General features: G+C 50.9%; 1 protein-coding gene across 2 annotated transcripts in view; it reads left to right on the top strand.

Moving 5' to 3' along the window:
* ME2 (malic enzyme 2) overlaps nucleotides 1-18,808 on the top strand; it is a 129,669-nt gene that overhangs the window by 24,759 nt on the left and 86,102 nt on the right. For both annotated transcript variants that reach the window (XM_078674800.1, XM_078674801.1), the window contains exon 3: nucleotides 1,384-1,517. In XM_078674800.1, coding sequence (XP_078530926.1) covers nucleotides 1,384-1,517 — 134 coding nt within the window. The remainder of the gene's footprint in view (nucleotides 1-1,383; nucleotides 1,518-18,808) is intronic.

The raw sequence follows: 18,808 nt of genomic DNA on the forward strand, positions 1-18,808 counted from the left end.
GAAAACAAATAAGGATATAGCTAATACTGATAATGCACAAATAGAAGGAGCCGAAAAGGTATTTTGGAAATACGCACACCACTGAAATACACTGAACTCCTGTGTGATGCGTGATGGTGGCACACAGAAATGTAGCCAAATTGAGGCAGCTGTAAAGTCCAGACAGTGATGGATTGCATGTCTGGTAGATACTGGTATATGATCATAGAGCAATGTATATATGAAGGTCGGTGGGGATGCTGCCAAAAATATAAGAAAATATGGGGACCTTGGAGAAAATATCAAAGGGCGCTGTAAAACAAAGACACTGTAGACGTGGGCATCAAACTAAGGGGGTGAAGTAAAGGAAATCACCAGAATGGTCGTGATTGTTAGTAAAAAGCAAATGTGTGTCTTGAAAAGCCTCAACTCTTGCCATTTACATCATGGTTTAAGTCTAAATATTGTGCTGATAAGCTGTTTGGAACAAAAACAATAAAAGAAAAAGTTTTTTTTTTTTTAAAGAAAAAAAAGGATAGATGGTGGCTGATTATGATGAGCTGAGGTGGTGAGGCTGATTGCATGTGTGAGATTTTAAGGCGTGGAGCCCTCACTGGAGAAGGAAAAGGCATAAGTATTGCAGCTTTTAGTTTTCTTGTGTGTGTGTGTGTGTGTGTGACCTGAAGGAGTGACTCAGAAGTGAGCTATGGCAAAAGAGAACCTAAGAGGAGCGAGCAAGAGGCTTAATCATTCATGAACTAAACACAACAAAAGGATCATGTGCAAGCCAGTATTTTTGATTTATTGAGGATGCTCTGCTAGTGATATGGTGATTTATTCTGACAGCACGGAAGTAGGAGTCTGAGGAATTGATGAGAGTAGGTGGATGACTGTGCAGGGTGTTTGGATGGTGCTGATTTTCGACGAGAAGCATGATGCAAAGTCATTTATCAATAGCGGTGATTGTGTGATTGTTGTACATGCTGGAGAGAGTAAGCGGTTGGAGATGCATTCAAGTCATTGAGGGTTGAGTCAAAATGAGCTGCAGATGCTCTAGAAGTACTTTCTACCTAAACTCTGTTAAATTGGGGTCTTATACCATATGTCAAGAGGCTTGCGGAACGTTTTGGCAAACTGTTGTGCAGATAACCTGGTGTTGTTTAGCAGAGGGTGGACTACATAGGCCTTGACTGCAGCTTCAGAACTTTGCCTGAAAATAAAAAAATCTGTGTGTGCCTTCAAAATGCCATTGACCAGAAGTGGCAAACTTTGTACTTCATATTCGCTAAATTCTAGCTCTACAGTTTTTTCCATGTTGGGCAGCAAGATTTGTTATTGCCCAACCATGTTTGAAAATATACACCTTTTTACACTCTGATCAGTGTCTTTTATTTCTATTTCCAGGGCATGGCATTTACTTTGCAGGAGCGACAGATCCTTGGACTTCAGGGTCTGCAGCCTCCAAAAATAGAAACACAAGACATCCAAGCTCTGCGGTTCCATAAGAATTTGGAGAAGATGGATGACCCTTTGGAAACGTTCGTAAATGTAGCACACATCTGTAGCATGTTTAAAATGAATGTTATGTAATGAAAGTTATTAACCTAGTATAAGGGGCACATCTAATGGGACATAGTTAGGTGTGCTCTCATACCTGAAAGATGTTTGGGACATACTGCTGCCATACCGTTGGTGTAGAAATCTGACAGCGACTATTCTAAACAATCAGGATGGAAAAATTCAGAAGGATGATGGATGATCATGAAGATAGCTGCTGGTTGTCCTGATTTATGATGTTCCCAGAATGGCCCCTAGAAACAGTGGACTCTGGTCCTTTTTTCCCTGTTTAAATATGAGTTTAATGTGGAATTATCAGCTCATTCATCTACTAAGTGAAACTAAAATCTAGTACGGTTGTTCGCATCTTTGACAACAGAAAATCCTACTTAAATATATATTCTGACCTTTTGTTGGCCAAAAGTAGCGATAAACACAAGTCAGTCTGCCCTGAGGACAGTTTGCACTCTGCTCCATTCCTAAACAGATGAGCATTAAGGAGCTGTGCAATTTGGTCGTTTTATACCTTTCTTTATTGGAAATTTCAAACAAAACACTCTGTTACCCATGCCCTTGTATACAGAATAGCATCGTACGATGCAGCAGTATCATCACCAGCACAATCAACATAATATTAATAATATATTAATAACAAGAACGTGACAGTCAGTGCAGTAGGATGTTTTCAACTAGTGAGGTGCTTGCCAACTTGGGCAGAGGAGGAAAACATAAGGTTAATGGGTGGAAATCTTGAAATAATCTTAGCTACTGATAATTGCTTGGGCTGCTTTCCAGTCCAGTCGTTTTTTGCCTGTGTACCACTCCAGATCAGAATCACCCTCATGCAAATCAGGCCTGATCCCTGTCCAACAGCAACAGTCCAGCTCGAACTGTCAGGTCAGGTCCCCTCTGAATGGGAAACCAGCAACAACCGGACCATAATGGCGTTGGTCTGATTAGGTCTTATCTGTGAGGTTCTGCTTGGGTCCAATGGCACAGTGATTATGCAGTCCACATCTGGACATGCCCGTTGCACCTTGGGCATCATACTGAAGAATATAAAAAGGCAAAGTGCGGACTGCTTGAATCAATCTCAGACTCCGATAATTATTTTGGGACACATTCCAGTCCTTTGTTCTTTGCCCACTGTAACACTCTAGACAAGAATCGCTCACACGCAAGTAGGGTTTGGTTAAATTGATACTTGTATAGCGCACTACTCACCCGCAAGGGTCTCAAGGCGCTTGTACGAATACCGCTGTGGAACCCATCCTGGCTTTCCCTGTGAGGTGTCCACTCCTGGGCACCCCCAAGGTGGAGGTCAGGCATCCTTAGCGTTGTGGGGGCCGTTGTGGAGATTAAGCAAGCTATTGCCAGAGTGGCAGAGTGGGACTCCATGATTGGAATAGGCACCGAGGTGAGAATTATCAGGTCCGTGGAATTTTGAGCCCAAGACCCGCCGAGGCGGGGAATTGAACCCTGGTCCCGGGCCAGACCTCTGCATCAGGGTCTGCCGCTCTAACCATTGAGCCACACTTCTTCTTGTTGTGCTCCACTTTGGGAAATGGGCTACTATCCATGAAAAGTTACCATTGTGAAGAGTGATCAGTGATCCTTCCTCCCTCTTGTCTAACTTAGTAAGTGGCAATACCTCCCCCCCCCCCCCCTGGCTCCCCCCCCCCATTCTCTTAATACAGTTGGGGATCCTGTATCAGTCTGTGGCAAACACAGCAGAAAATAAAGCAAACATATCTACAGAGATGATATAAAAAACCCCATGAATTTAAAGTCGTCCGTACATTTTTTATTTCATCAACAGGTTGACCACATTTTTATAATGAGTACATTCAAAAGGATATTTAAAAAAGACGATCAGTGTGATCCTTCTTACTAAGGTGCTTCGAATACTTGCTTTATTGAAATGTATTTCGTTCAACTGATTTGATGATTAACCTGCTTCATTGTCTTTCCTCTCTTGCCCCAAACAATGTGAGATCTGCCACCTAATTGCAGAAACAGAAATGTTTCATGATGCTGTTACACAAAAGCTGTGTGGATTTTTGCATAACATAATGAGTTTTTCACAACATATTTATTTAGTGCTTATATAGCGCACAAATCACCCCTGAAGGGGGTCTCAAGGCGCTGTACACATACTGCTGTGGAACCCTTCCTGGCCTTTCCCTGTGAAGTGCCCACTCCTGGACACCCGCAAGGTGAAGCCAGGCATCCTAGCGCTGTTGGGGCCGTTGTGGAGATTAAGCAAGCTATTGCCCAGAGTTGCAGAGTGGGACCCAAGATTAGAATAGGCACCGAGGCGAGAATGAGCAGGTCCGGGGAAATTGAGCCCAAGACCCGCCGAGGCGGGAATTGAACCCTGGTCCGGACCAGACCTCTGCATCAGGGTCTGCCGCTCTAACCATTGAGCCACGCTTCTCCACTATTATATTGACTCCAGAATGTTGACTAACACTATATCATAAGCAGAGATTTCTATTTTTGATGCCACCTCAATCTATCTATCTCAGGGATACTCAAAGTATGGCCCGGGGGCTGCATGCGGCCCACCTGACCTCTAATTGCAGCCCCCTGGTGGACAGCAGCACTGGACTGCTGCTCGTATAAAAGAGCACAAACAGTCAGAAATCTGTGAAAGAAATGTGTTTCCTTTATTTACACGTTAACTGAAGTAACAGAAAAGAAGGTGTCCTGGACAACTTATCTTTAGAAATACCTTTAGTTTTAAATACATCTTTCACTAAACATGCAAAAACATAACGAATCCTCTACAAACTTCAAAAAAGTGTATTTTATTAACATGCATGTGCGTTGCTTTGCCTTTAATACTGGGTACATGAGAATAGAGTGTCGGTGGCAGACAGAAGTCTCGGGTTGTTGTCCAGCCACCATGCATCTGTTTTAAGCCCCTCTACACCCACCTTTCACCGCACCGATCCTTGCCTTGCAGGCATAAGTGCGACCATCGGGCACGCCACAGACAGTACTTTGCGGCCCCCGGAGGTATGTTTGCGAGTATCCAGGATCTATCTAATCTATCTGTCTGTTATTGAATGTATATGAGGAGTTAAGAATAGTAAATCTGAATAGTAAATCTGTAATTACCTGGATTTACATAACTTGACCGTAGAGTAGTTGTCGATATTCTGGATGCAATGTTTTCTTGGTATGATGTGAAAAACATGGTAATGTGTTAGAGCAGCGCATTGTCTCCTCAGATGTATAACCTTTCCAGTTATCGTTATACCCAAGTTCATATCCACTTGAAGCTGGTTCTCTCATGCTCAGTATTTCATTCTAGGAAGGCCTTTATGCAGAGAAGTGCTGAACGTCACCATGAAATGTGCATATTTTTTAAATTAACTCATTTTGTTGATGTCATCCTGAAAGCTGTCCCTTCATATCAAGCAACAAGTAAACTGCAACAATGCATCCTTTGATAATCTCCGTTCTAAACCCACTCTTTCAAAGACTGTTTGTATCAAGAGTAGTGTCACTTGAAATAAGTTTTTGTCACGGGTAAATCTGCTCTTTGCCTCTTTTGGGTAATGTTGGACAGGCCGCATGGTCGGGCTGTCCCCCCTCCCCGCAACGGGACCCGGACCCTGGCTCTCCCTGAATCCCCAACCAGAGTCCCCGGCGACCACCCGAAGTAACCTGCAATCCCTCCACCACAAGACACCAGCTCCGGACCCAGCTGGCCCGGGTCATCATCCGCACCCCGGCCTCGGCCCAGCCGCCATTTTGGGGTACTACAGCACGAGGCCGCGTGGCCTCAACTCGACCCTAACCCTGGGCCCGGCCGGCCCCGACATCGAGGCACCAACCTCCTCCCAGGAGGCAGAGTGACCACTTGGCGAGTCAATGGGAGAAGGAATCGTCAACGGCTCTCCTCCGCCAGGTGTCGATCACCCCAGGCCGCCCTGGGCGCTGGCTCCACCCCCCTGCTGGGTGTCTGGACTCCCTCATCCCGGACCTCCCGGCCCCCAGGCGCGAGGGTCCGGACATCAAAGGGGACCAGACCTATAACTGGGGCAGGGCCAGACCAGGAAGGCAGTTGTATCCTGGAGTCGAGAGACCCGAGAAGAACTCATCCGCCTCGTGAAACCATCGTCTTGGCCTGCTGGCGCTGCCGCGGCCCTCTGCCTCGTGAAACCATCGTCTTGGCCTGCTGGCGCTGCCGCGGCCCTCTGCCTCGTGAAACCATCGTCTTGGCCTGCTGGCGCTGCCGCGGCCCTCTGCCTCGTGAAACCATCGTCTTGGCCTGCTGGCGCTGCCGCGGCCCTCTGCCTCGTGAAACCATCGTCTTGGCCTGCTGGCGCTGCCGCGGCCCGACTTGCAGACTCGCCAGCTCGAGGATTGTGAGCTCACCTCTTGCCACCTCCTGTACCGACCCGGTACCAAGACTGTCCCGCTACCCCCTTTTCCCTACAGAGACTAGAAGTGAGAGGACCCTCGGGTCCGAGATATCCTGTATCGCCAATATCCGTGCCCTACAAACCTTATATAAAAGTATTGAACTCAACCTGGTGTGGTGGCTGTTTGTGGGGAGGGAGGTGACATATCTGTACAATCGCCGGAGGTGGTCCTCATCGGGGACCTCTCCCTCAGTAGACGGCCGACCCTCAGGGTCCCCGTCTAACATTGGTGGCCAGCGGCGCGATCCGAACCTACGCATAATAGTACAGAGAGTCACTCTCCCCACGACACACAACCACCATGACAACAGAGAGCGGAACAACGGAAAAATTCCAGATGGAAAAATTGGAAGACTACAACCACCGGGAACTGAAGCAATATTGCATAGAACTTGGCCTTCCAACCACAGGTCTGAGCACAAAGGAAGACTTCAAACGAGCCCTAGAAGCTTGGGCAGAAACGGGTACGGCCGTACCCCGAACACGAACAACCGAGACGGGCCCCGCACCAATTGAAGAAAGAAGAGCGGGTCTCTCCCTGGAAGAGATCCAAGAAAGAGAAAAAAGCAGACTCCACGAATTAGAACTGGCCCGACTTCGCTTGGATGGAGAACTCAAACTGGCGGAACAAAAAATAACTCTGGAACACTTACGGCTCCGAGAGGAGCGAGAAGAGAAGCAAAAAGAGAGAGCTAGAGGAAAAGAAACTAGCGTACGAACATGAGCGCAATCTCAAGGAACTGGAAATCCAGAAACAGAATAAAGAACTCGGGTTCCCCGAACGACCGACCCTGCCTGCCTCTACCGAGCCCAAGGTTCACATCCCCAAAGATGTCATCCGGGAATACCACAAGAACGATGATATACAGCAGTGGTTTAAAGCCTATGAGGTGGCCATGACCTCCCACCGGATTCCACGGAGCGACTGGGGAGCCGGGTTATGGGGGAGGTTTGTCAACGAAGGGCGGGACGCCCTGCTGCAACTCCCGGACCATCTGATGACATCCTACGACCACATGAAGGCCGCCCTCCTCACTCGATACGGGCTCACACCCGAGATGTACCGCCAGCGGTTCCGCGACTGCAAACGGATTCCGGGTACGACTTGGGTGGAGTACGTGAACTTCGTTAGTCGAGCCTTCGAAGGGTGGATCAAGGGCAACAAAGTGACCACCTACGAACAACTTTTTGACCTTATCGTATGGGAGCACCTGTCTAACAACTGCTTCGTGGAACTCCGGCAACACCTCTTGGACAGTAAACTAACCGAACCTCGACAACTCGCCGCCGAAGCCGACCGGTGGGAAAGCACCCGAGTTGGCCGGAACGGACCCAGCGAATCATCCAGACCGTACCCAGGGCCCCATCGCCCCCGGGGAGGAGGAGGAGGGGGCCAGGGTCGGGGGAGAGACCCCGGCCCCTTGTCGCCCACAAGCAGCCCCTCGACCCCGGCCGGCCGAGGGAGCCCGGCCATCCGGGCCGGTTTCCGGGCCAACGTTATGTGCCACAGATGCCAGCGACCCGGCCACTACGCCAGTGATCCCAACTGCCCAAAGAATCCGAACACTACCCCCCGCCAGGTCGCAGCGGCCGCCCTAGGGGAAGAACTAATCCCGGACGACCAAGAAGAGTACGAGACCGACCCCTCTGAGTGGGCACCAGCCGCCATGGCGCTGGTCTGCTTGGGGGAGAGAGAGATGATTCCGCGGGCCCCCCTTCCCGCCAACACGCAGAAGTACAGCCAGTGGGTCAACATTAATGGCCGCCGGGCGGAAGCCCTCCGCGACACCGGGGCCAGTGTAACGGCGGTCCGACGCCACCTTGTCACTCCAGACCAAATCCTGCCGAACATTCTTTGCCCTGTCCAATCAGCAGACAACTCCGAAAGTCTGTGTCGCATGGCCTGCGTCCCCTTCGAGTGGGGAGGAGTAACAGGGATGTTAAAGGTAACTGTCCGCGATGATGCCCCCGTGGATTGCCTCCTAGGAAACGACCTCGAAAGCTCTCCCTGGGCAGCCGTCGAACGGAGAGAACACCTGGGGATGCTCGGCCTCCCCGAATGGGTCTGCGTCACGACCCGGTCCATGACCGCCCGCGCGGTCCCCAGTCTAGAAGAGCCCGAGTGGCCGGAACCTCCTCCCGCGCTCGTCCCAGAGGAGGCCGCCCCAGAAGCCAGTCCCTCGACCCAAACAGAAGAAGGATCCGACCAGCTTCGGGATGTCCCTGACCTGGCACAATGGCGTCAGGAGGGAGGCCCCACTCAGGAACAATTCCGGGCCGAACAGAAAACATGTCCCTCTCTCGAAGGACTCCGGCAGCAAGCCCTGGCCCAGAGCACAGGGGATACCTCGGGGGCCCACTGGATCTACTGGGACCAAGATCTGCTCTACAGCGAGCAGAAAATTGCAGAACTAGGAGCCAGTCGGGTGCTGGTGGTGCCCCTTCGCTTCCGAGACTTTCTCCTGAACTTAGCCCACGATGTCCCCCTTGCCGGACACCTGGGACAGGATAAAACCTACGACCGCCTGGTGACCCATTTTTTCTGGCCCCAATTGCGAAAGGATGTCACCAACCACTGCAGGGCCTGCCCCACCTGCCAGGCCAGCGGAAAAAGTGGCCGAAAAATCAAAGCACCTTTACAACCCTTTCCTGTCGTCACCACCCCGTTCGAACGAGTGGGAATAGACATTGTGGGGCCCCTCGACCCCCGAACAGCCCAAGGACACCGGTTCATCCTGGTCCTAGTAGACCACGCCACCCGCTATCCCGAGGCCATCCCTCTTCGGACTGTGACGGCCCCCGTGGTGGGCCGAGCCCTGATGGGGATCTTCTCCCGGGTGGGGTTCCCCCGGGAGGTAGTCAGCGACAGGGGCACGAACTTTATCTCCAGATATATGAAGTCTCTCTGGCAACAATGCGGGGTCACCTACAAATTCACGACCCCCTATCACCCACAAGGAAACGGACTGGTCGAGAGGTTCAACCGCACCCTCAAGGGAATGATTATGGGCCTAGAGGAACCCCTTCGACGCCAGTGGGACGTGCTACTTCCATGCCTCCTGTTTGCCTATCGGGAGGTCCCGCAGAAATCCCTCGGCTTCAGCCCATTTGAACTCCTGTACGGGCACCCCGTCCGGGGCCCCCTCAGCCTAGTCAAGGAAGGTTGGGAGCAGCCTCCCCAGAAAACTCCCCCAGACATTTACAGGTATCTCCTGGCTCTTCGCAACCAGACCCGGCGGTTCCGAGAAACCGCCAAAGCCAATCTCGAGGCCAGTCAGGAGGACATGAAGAGATGGTACGATCAGCACGCATCCTCCATTGAGTTCGAACCGGGACAACGGGTCTGGGTGATGTCCCCGGTTGAACCCTGTGCACTCCAAGACAAATGGTCCGGACCCTTCAAGGTGATCGAACGCAAGGGGCCCGTCACCTATTTAATCGACATGGAGACTACCCGGAACCCTCTACGGGTCCTCCATGCCAACAGGCTCAAACCCCATTTTGTGCGATCCGAACTCAGCCTCCTGATGGCTACCGATAACGGGACGGAAGAAGACTCCGAACCCCTTCCGGACTTACTGAGGACCCTCGAGCGGGATGGCTCAGTGGAAGGGGTCCAGCTCTCCGAGGCCCTGTCCCCGGAGCAACGCCAAGACTGTCAAGCCCTCCTGAGGCGGTTCGCCTCCCTGTTCTCCCTCACACCCGGAGTCACCCCCTGGTGCCTTCACGATGTGGACACCGGGGACAGCCCTCCTATTCGACACTGGGCGTACCGCGTACCAGACCGGGTGCGCGCCTGCATCCAGACCGAGGTGTCCAAAATGCTGGCCCTAGGAGTGATCGAACCCTCAGACAGCCCCTGGGCAAGCCCAGTCGTCCTGGTTCCCAAGGCGGCCGCCCCGGGCGTTGCCCCTGAGCTCCGGTTCTGCGTGGACTATCGGGGGCTGAATGCAGTTACCAGGACCGACGCTCACCCCATCCCCCGGGCAGATGAGCTAATTGACCGGATGGGGGCCGCCCGCTACCTGAGCATCTTCGACCTAACGGCGGGCTACTGGCAGATCGCCCTCACCCCTAGGGCCCAAGAACGTTCCGCCTTCTCTACCCCGGACGGGCACTACCACTTTAAAGTAATGCCCTTCGGCATGAAAAACGCTCCGGCAACGTTCCAACGGCTGGTGAACCAGGTACTGGCGGGCCTGGAAGACTTCAGCGCCGCCTACCTGGACGACATTGCTGTGTACAGCCATCATTGGACCGACCACCTCCGCCACCTGCGGGAGGTTCTACACGCCCTCCAGCAAGCCGGGCTCACCATCAAGGCCAGCAAGTGCCAGGTTGGCCAAGGGTCCGTGACCTACCTGGGACACCAAGTGGGAAGCGGGCTGGTGGCCCCCCTCCAGCTCAAGATTGCTGCCATCCAGGCCTGGCAACCCCCTACGACCCAAACGGAGGTCCGGGCCTTCCTGGGGCTCACCGGATACTACCGGCGGTTCGTGAAGGACTATGGCAGCATCGTGGGGCCCCTCACAGAGCTCACCTCCAAGAAGAGCCCCAAAACAGTCAACTGGACCCCGGACTGCCAATCGGCCTTCGAGAAATTGAAGACCGCCATGTGCACGGCCCCCGTGCTCCAGGCTCCCGACTACAGCCGGGAATTCATTGTGCAGACGGACGCCTCCGATCATGGTGTGGGGGCCGTCCTCTCCCAACTCAACCCCGAAGGGGTCGACCAACCAGTGGCCTTCATCAGCAGACGCCTACTGCCCCGAGAACAGCGCTGGAGCACCATTGAGAGGGAGGCCTTCGCCGTAGTCTGGGCACTCAAGAAGCTCCGGCCCTACCTCTTCGGCACCCACTTCCGGGTGCAAACAGACCACCGACCCCTGCAATGGCTGATGCAAATGCGGGGGGAGAACCCGAAGCTGTTGCGCTGGTCCATCTCCCTACAGGGGATGGACTTCACGGTGGAACTTCGTCCAGGCCAGGACCACGCCAACGCAGACGGCCTGTCACGCTTTTTCCGCCTCAGCGAGGAGAGTCCCCAGGAAGATGGCTGACTCTCCCCGCCTTCAGCTGGGGGGGACGCATGTTGGACAGGCCGCATGGTCGGGCTGTCCCCCCTCCCCGCAACGGGACCCGGACCCTGGCTCTCCCTGAATCCCCAACCAGAGTCCCCGGCGACCACCCGAAGTAACCTGCAATCCCTCCACCACAAGACACCAGCTCCGGACCCAGCTGGCCCGGGTCATCATCCGCACCCCGGCCTCGGCCCAGCCGCCATTTTGGGGTACTACAGCACGAGGCCGCGTGGCCTCAACTCGACCCTAACCCCGGGCCCGGCCGGCCCCGACATCGAGGCACCAACCTCCTCCCAGGAGGCAGAGTGACCACTTGGCGAGTCAATGGGAGAAGGAATCGTCAACGGCTCTCCTCCGCCAGGTGTCGATCACCCCAGGCCGCCCTGGGCGCTGGCTCCACCCCCCTGCTGGGTGTCTGGACTCCCTCATCCCGGACCTCCCGGCCCCCAGGCGCGAGGGTCCGGACATCAAAGGGGACCAGACCTATAACTGGGGCAGGGCCAGACCAGGAAGGCAGTTGTATCCTGGAGTCGAGAGACCCGAGAAGAACTCATCCGCGACTGGCCGGCTGGCGCTGCCGCGGCCCTCTGCCTCGTGAAACCATCGTCTTGGCCTGCTGGCGCTGCCGCGGCCCTCTGCCTCGTGAAACCATCGTCTTGGCCTGCTGGCGCTGCCGCGGCCCTCTGCCTCGTGAAACCATCGTCTTGGCCTGCTGGCGCTGCCGCGGCCCTCTGCCTCGTGAAACCATCGTCTTGGCCTGCTGGCGCTGCCGCGGCCCGACTTGCAGACTCGCCAGCTCGAGGATTGTGAGCTCACCTCTTGCCACCTCCTGTACCGACCCGGTACCAAGACTGTCCCGCTACCCCCTTTTCCCTACAGAGACTAGAAGTGAGAGGACCCTCGGGTCCGAGATATCCTGTATCGCCAATATCCGTGCCCTACAAACCTTATATAAAAGTATTGAACTCAACCTGGTGTGGTGGCTGTTTGTGGGGAGGGAGGTGACATATCTGTACAATCGCCGGAGGTGGTCCTCATCGGGGACCTCTCCCTCAGTAGACGGCCGACCCTCAGGGTCCCAGTCTAACAGGTAAAAACCTCTGGGCTTAAAGGCATTACTTAATTTGCTCAAATGTAGATTCGGGATTCTAGATCTGGCATAGTGCATATTGCCCTTGGGCCTTTTTATTTTCCAAAAACCATTGTTCTGCCATCCAACCTCAAACAAGCTAGCTCACTCCATCATACGAGGCGATATTGCATAGTATTAGGCTGGTTTGGTCACCACTGTTACATAATGTGATGCACACAGCACACATCCCACAAAAAAGTCTTATCAATCGACAAAAAACCTATAATTCATTCTGCCTTTTTGCCTGAAGGTCCAACATTTACTACCTCTACTTACCAGACAAAGACTGGATCCATATGTGAAAAAAACTGGCATGCAACTTTATCCCTTGAAGACCTCCCACTTCAAAAGCACTCACTTCTAGATATAGTCTAGGAAATTTAGGATAAAGCAGTCCGGCTCATTTTTTTTTCTTCTTTTAATACATTGTATTTATGGGCTATTATTTGCTTTGCTTTTGGTATTGCTGTTTCCATTTTATTATTAGTTTATGTGCAATGTACAAATATATTTATCGTCACAGAAATTTACTGAGAACCTTTTGTAAGTAATATTAAAAAATGGAACCTTCAAAGGGGATTTGGGCTATTCATTCCATACATGCTTTTATTGGCTATTTTATATGTATTGAGTATTGAGCTTTATTGTTCAATTATTTAAAATCGTTACAATATACTACTGATGAGCTATTTTCTAGAAAGTCTGCAACCTAAGAGTGCTGTTTTTCTAAATCGTAATCCAAGGAGGGAATGGGGCAACTGAAGAAGCCCTTTCATCTCAGTAGTTGACTGAATCAACCTTTGAATGCAATACAAAATTAACAAATTACTCTGTCCACCACACACCTATGATACAAACGTCTCTATTGGTAAAATAGTTTGTATCCCATATTTGCTCAAAAATCTTCTCTGTACTACTCACTTCTATCATCCTATGCCCTTTTAACTCCTGATCTCACTCTGAACAGCTCTTATATTTTACTTCCAGCCACCATCAGAGTTCATTGCCACACTCAAATTTGCTCATTTTAGTCCTCAACCCTGTTGTTCAATTACTTGCTCAAATTTGGCATCTACCCACCCTTCAAATCTGCTGTGTTCTTACTTTATTAAAACAAACTTCCAGCTAATCTCGTGTCCCCATCTGACTGCTCAATACACTAACATTTTGCTCAATACCGAACAATCTTGTTTCTTGATTTCCATTCCACTGACACAGCACTTTCACTCATAACTAACATTAACAGAGTCACCATTTCATCCAGCCACTACTCCTGGATATCACTAACTGATGACTCTATCGTAAGCTCTGCCTTGTGTCCACTCCTTTTCTCTTTCTACACCATCTCCCTCGAAGACATCATTACCTTATTTGGTTTCTCATACCATCGATCCATAGATGACACTCCTCTTTAGCTCCTTTCTAATTTTGTTTTTTTTTACCTCTCATTATGAACTGGTTGAGTCTACATCCGTTAATCTTGTACTCATTCAGGATGCGGACCTACAATTTTCCCTCTTGCTCTGCGCCTAAGTTACCTGACTTTCTCTCCCACTAGAAACCATGATGTTTTATTAATTCCCTCTGCATGAATGGAATGTTTCTTCACAATCCCAGCTACTGTAGTGAAATAACAAGCATTAAATATACAAAGGATCTCCCGCTTATAGTTGGTGAATTAGTATCAAGCACGGGAGAGGTCCTCACCGACGAAGAGACGATAATTGAAGAGTTTTGACACTACTACTCCACTCTTTACGAATCCGAGTCTACGGGAATGGAAGGGGCGATCGATGATTATTTAGGTTTTATCAAAATGCCACAGCTGTCAAATGCGCAGAGAGAATTCCTGATGATGCCTATTCAGAAGGAAGAAATAGTGGAAGCGCTAGATAGCATGAGATCTGGAAGCGCCCCGGGGGCTGACGGGCTCACTGTTGGCTTCTACAAGGCCTTCAAAGACCAGTTGATACCATTCCTCTCGACACTGTTTGACGATATATGCCTGGAAGGTAGTATGCCCCCGTCCATGCGGGAGGCGCTCATTGTCACTCTCCTAAAACCAGGGAAACCCTCGAATGAACGGGGATCATACAGACCCCTTTCATTGATAAATGTCGATGCGAAACTATATGCGAAGGTGCTGGCGACGCGCCTCGCTCTTCTGGCCCCGGAACTGGTTGCGCCAGAACAGGCCGGCTTCATTCCTACTAGGAATCTCACATATAACATACGTACGGTGCTGGGGACAATGCAGCACGTGAAGCCAGAGAATAAGGCGTTGGTGGTATTTTTAGACATGGAGAAGGCGTTCGATTCTGTCGAGTGGCCCTTCATGTCGAGAGTGCTGCGGAAGCTAGGCTTGGGTGAACCCTTCTTACAAATGATAGGTGCATTGCACTATAAACCATCGGCCAGAATTCGACTGGGCAACAGAGTAACAGATGCGTTTGCAATACGCAGAGGCACCAGACAGGGCTGCCCCCTCTCTCCATTGCTATACGCACTAGTAGCGGAACCTCTGGCGTGTGCTCTGTGAGAATACCATAGCCATGAGGGCATCAGCTTCCCTACTTACAAGATCTGCATCTCCACGTATGCAGACGACACCCTCTTATACATCAGAGACCCGGAGCTCAATCTTTCCCCGGTACTACGGGAAGTGGTACAGTTTGGAGCATTGCCGGGACTAACAGTGAACTGGAAGAAATCAGTGGCATTCCCGCTGACCCCAGTGACGAGCAAGTTTGCGATGGATTATCCGCTACAGTGGTCAGAGGACCCGGTTCGATACTTGGGTATACAATTGCACCCGGACCCGGACATTCTGGTAAGGGAAAATTATGGAGTGGCATATTCAAAATTGTCGGATGATGTGGAAAGATGGTGCAAATTACCGTTGTCCCTGTCGGGCCGCATCGCCCTGATTAAAAATGATTGTCCTCCCGCGGTTTCTATTCCTGTTTAATAACATCCCGGTGACCCTCTCGAAGGCATTCTTCAAGACACTGACACAGATCCTCACACGGTTGGCGTGGGAGGGCAAGCAACCGAGAGTACAGTGGCAGGTGCTTATGCTCCCGTATGAACAAGGAGGTTTGGGGGCCCCGGACCTAGAAAGGTACTATAGGGTCGCCCAGGCAACACATTTGCATACTTGGACGCACGGGGATCGCAATATCCCGCATGTGATTCTGGAGACCCTATTCACTGACCCCCTCCCCCCGCCGGCTACAGTGTTTGCACCGGCTCCATGTCGGATAGGCACGTTGGACTCCATCACTGCGACAAACCACGCCTGGCACTCACTAGCCAGGGGGCGAGGACACGAAATACTGTACTCCCCGCTCGTCCCGATAGACTGGGCAGTTTGGCTCTTGCCACTGAGAGAGAAGGGGGTCATACGTGCGCTTCAACACTTAGGCATATTCAAGCAGGGAGATCTGTTCAGGGACGGGACGGCAATTACCTGGATCCAGTTGGTTCCTCCCCAGGCACCAGCCTCGCTGCTGCAGCGCTTCCACTTTCACAGGGTGCGTGCGGCGTTACAGGCCTTGCTGGGCTCGACCATGCAGGAGCCTCCTGAACTGCCAGAACTAACATACGTTATTAAAACCCAGTCCTCCAGCCACCTCATCTCCCGAATGTATAGGGCGGGCCAACTCGGCGGGGACCGACCTTCCTCCAAAGCCCGATCGGCATGGCAGCGAGACCTGCAGGCGGAAATAAGCGACTCAATGTGGGAGTACTGCTGTCGCAACACTAAAAAAGTGTCACTTAATGCTCGACATAGACTCATCCACTTCAAATTTTTGCAAAGAGTGTATTACACTCCTGAACGTCTGCATAGATATGGCCTCCGACAATCATCGGAATGCGAGCGCTGTCATGCCCCGGTGGCGGACTTCATGCATCTAGCGTGGTCCTGCCCGGGCATCAACAAATTCTGGGCAGATGTTTTTGAGGAGCTAGGTCGCATACTGGAGACTGAGCTCCCAGTTGATCCTGCGTTGGCATTTCTGGGATATTCTAGGATTCTCCCGCCGGCGATGCGTCGCCTGGCAGATATGGGGCTAATTGTGGCCCGACGTGCAGTGGCGCGTTGCTGGATGCGGGGACCGCTCCCGACAAAAGGAGGGTGGTCCAGAGACATGCTGTACGGTTGCACCCAGACACAGCTCTATAGCGAGCTCCTGCCCCCGGTCAGTAGACCCAAAAATTTCTGGGACCTGTATCTGACTTATGTTACCAATAACGATACCACGGAGCCGGAACAGGAGGAGACGGAGGAGAGGCAGGAAGGGGAGGAGGGCACTGAGGATCAGGGGTACAATACAGTCGGATTGAGTGATTCGTGAGGGCCTGAGTGGGATGGATGGCGAGCCTCCGAGGGCTATGAGGGGACTAGTGGACACGTTACATTTGAGAACACTTACCAATAGGCCATATGCAGAGCGGGGTGATCAGACAGGGGAAGGATACAGTGGAGAGGGGCGGGCGGTGGGGGAGATGTTCATTGGGTGGGCGGGGAGGTGAGGCGCTATGACAATAGGTGTGAGGTAGAGGCAAGCATAAGGGCAGTTGAAGGGGGAGGGGTGGGGTTGTGGGGGGTTATTGTAAGAGTGGTTATAGAACTGGGCTTAGTTGCGGACAGGCACACTACACTAAATCCCCTGTCCACATAGTGACGTTGAGAGCGCTCCAACTGAGGGAAGTAGGGACGGGGAAGGAAGGCTACGATACCTTTGGAACGTTAGTAAAGTAGTGTTATAACAGGACTGCTGCTACCGAACTTTGAGATGATGATGTACTGCTTGATTACATGGTCCAATGTGATAGGTATTGATGTTCATTTACATTGCTGCCGGCCTCAGGGTTGTAGGCGCAGAGCTGTGTGTGTGCACTGAAGGCGAATAAAAGTTTATAACCCCAAAAAAAATAATATATATATACAAAGGATCTACCAATTCATCCTTTTCCACACAGTCATAGCACTGATCAATTCAATGGTACTCCGCAAACTGGATTATTGCAATAGTCTACCAAGGACCCTCCACCCTACATTCCTCCCTCATCCCCAATTGAGCAATGTTTTAAACTCTTCCTGAAGGACCTTTTTTTATATCATTATTTTATCAAATCACTTGCTCACATTAACGCAACAATGCTGGCTTTAAGATATTATTATTATTATTATTATTATTATGCATTCTCATATAGCGCTCGATTACCCGTAGGCATCTCGGCGCTTGCCTTGGGAACCCGTCCTGGGTTCCCCAAGGTGAAAGCCAGGCATCCCGCCGCGGGGGGGCCGTAGTGGAGATTAAGCAGGCTAATGCCCAGAGCTGCAGAGTGTGAACCCGTGATTCAAGTAGGCACCGAAACGAGAATTATCGAGTCCGTGGATATTTGGGCTCAAGACCCTGCCGCGTCGGGAATTGAACCCTGGTCCCGGGTCTGACCTCTGCTTCAGGGTCTGCCTCCTCTAACCAGTGAGCCACACTTCTCCACTTATGCACAGTGGCCCAATAGAATTCTAACACAGACTTTTCCCCAGGAATATTTGAACCCATGTAGACCTGTAGGAATCAAAGGGTCTACAATACATTTCCAATTTAATGAGCAAGACAAATTGTAAAAGTTTGAAGATGTACACTAACAAATTGGTACACCTCACAAACCTTTCCATGCATATCTGCAAACGAGGCACTATGTTCAGCCAAAAACATTCAGCAATGAGGAATGTTACTAGATCTTTAAATCCAGTGTTTGGATCCAACCACAAATAATTATGATGTAGCCCTCTCTGTGGAAATGTCAATAGAAATGTATAATCGGGTTTATTTATATAAATCTAATTTATAAAATTCCTGAAAAATAAAGCATGGAAATCCTACTGGAAGGAGCTGTTGGAGAGGGTGTCATATAAAAATGTGTAAGCACTGCCATATAGTTTGATCTTACTCTAAGATAATTAACGAGAACAAGAAGTCTACACCCTGAAATTAGCCACATCATGGACAGTCGCCATGTGCATGGTCTTTTCCCTTTGGGTCACAGGCAACTGCAAACTTGAATACCTATGAGAAACACCTCTGGAGATTTCTGGTAGCCACAGCTAAGAAATCCACAACATAAAAGTGGAGGCCTGTGCGAAAGCCCTAAAATCTCAAGATCATAGAAACAAAAATGTAAAGAGTACTTGTGATACGCTTAAGCAAACTGTTGTTCAGGGAGATTGCTTCATTATGACTTCTATGACAGTCCACAGTTTAAAGTTTACATTCGGTTGTTTTTATTCTTCATTTATTAACCGTTCTTTCTTTACAGATTGTTGGTCTCAAGCTTAGCTGTTTTATACTAGGACCATGCCCACTTCAGTTATTTCCCCCATTTTTACATCTCCACTGCTCTTATAGCTCTTCCACATTCTCCTTCCCTGGACCTTTCCTTCAAGGAGCAAATTAACAAAGTGGTGACCTCTTGCTTCATTTGACTTAGATCATCGAGGAAGGGGTTGCCTTTTTATCTCTTAATCTCTAAAAACTGTAGTCATCGCCCTCGTCCTTGCCAGGATTGACTACAGACACTGCAGAATGCACCTGCTCTCATTTTGATGATGC

The sequence above is a fragment of the Lissotriton helveticus genome, chromosome 2_1 (assembly GCF_964261635.1).
Source record: "Lissotriton helveticus chromosome 2_1, aLisHel1.1, whole genome shotgun sequence".
NCBI classification, from domain to species: domain Eukaryota; kingdom Metazoa; phylum Chordata; class Amphibia; order Caudata; family Salamandridae; genus Lissotriton; species Lissotriton helveticus.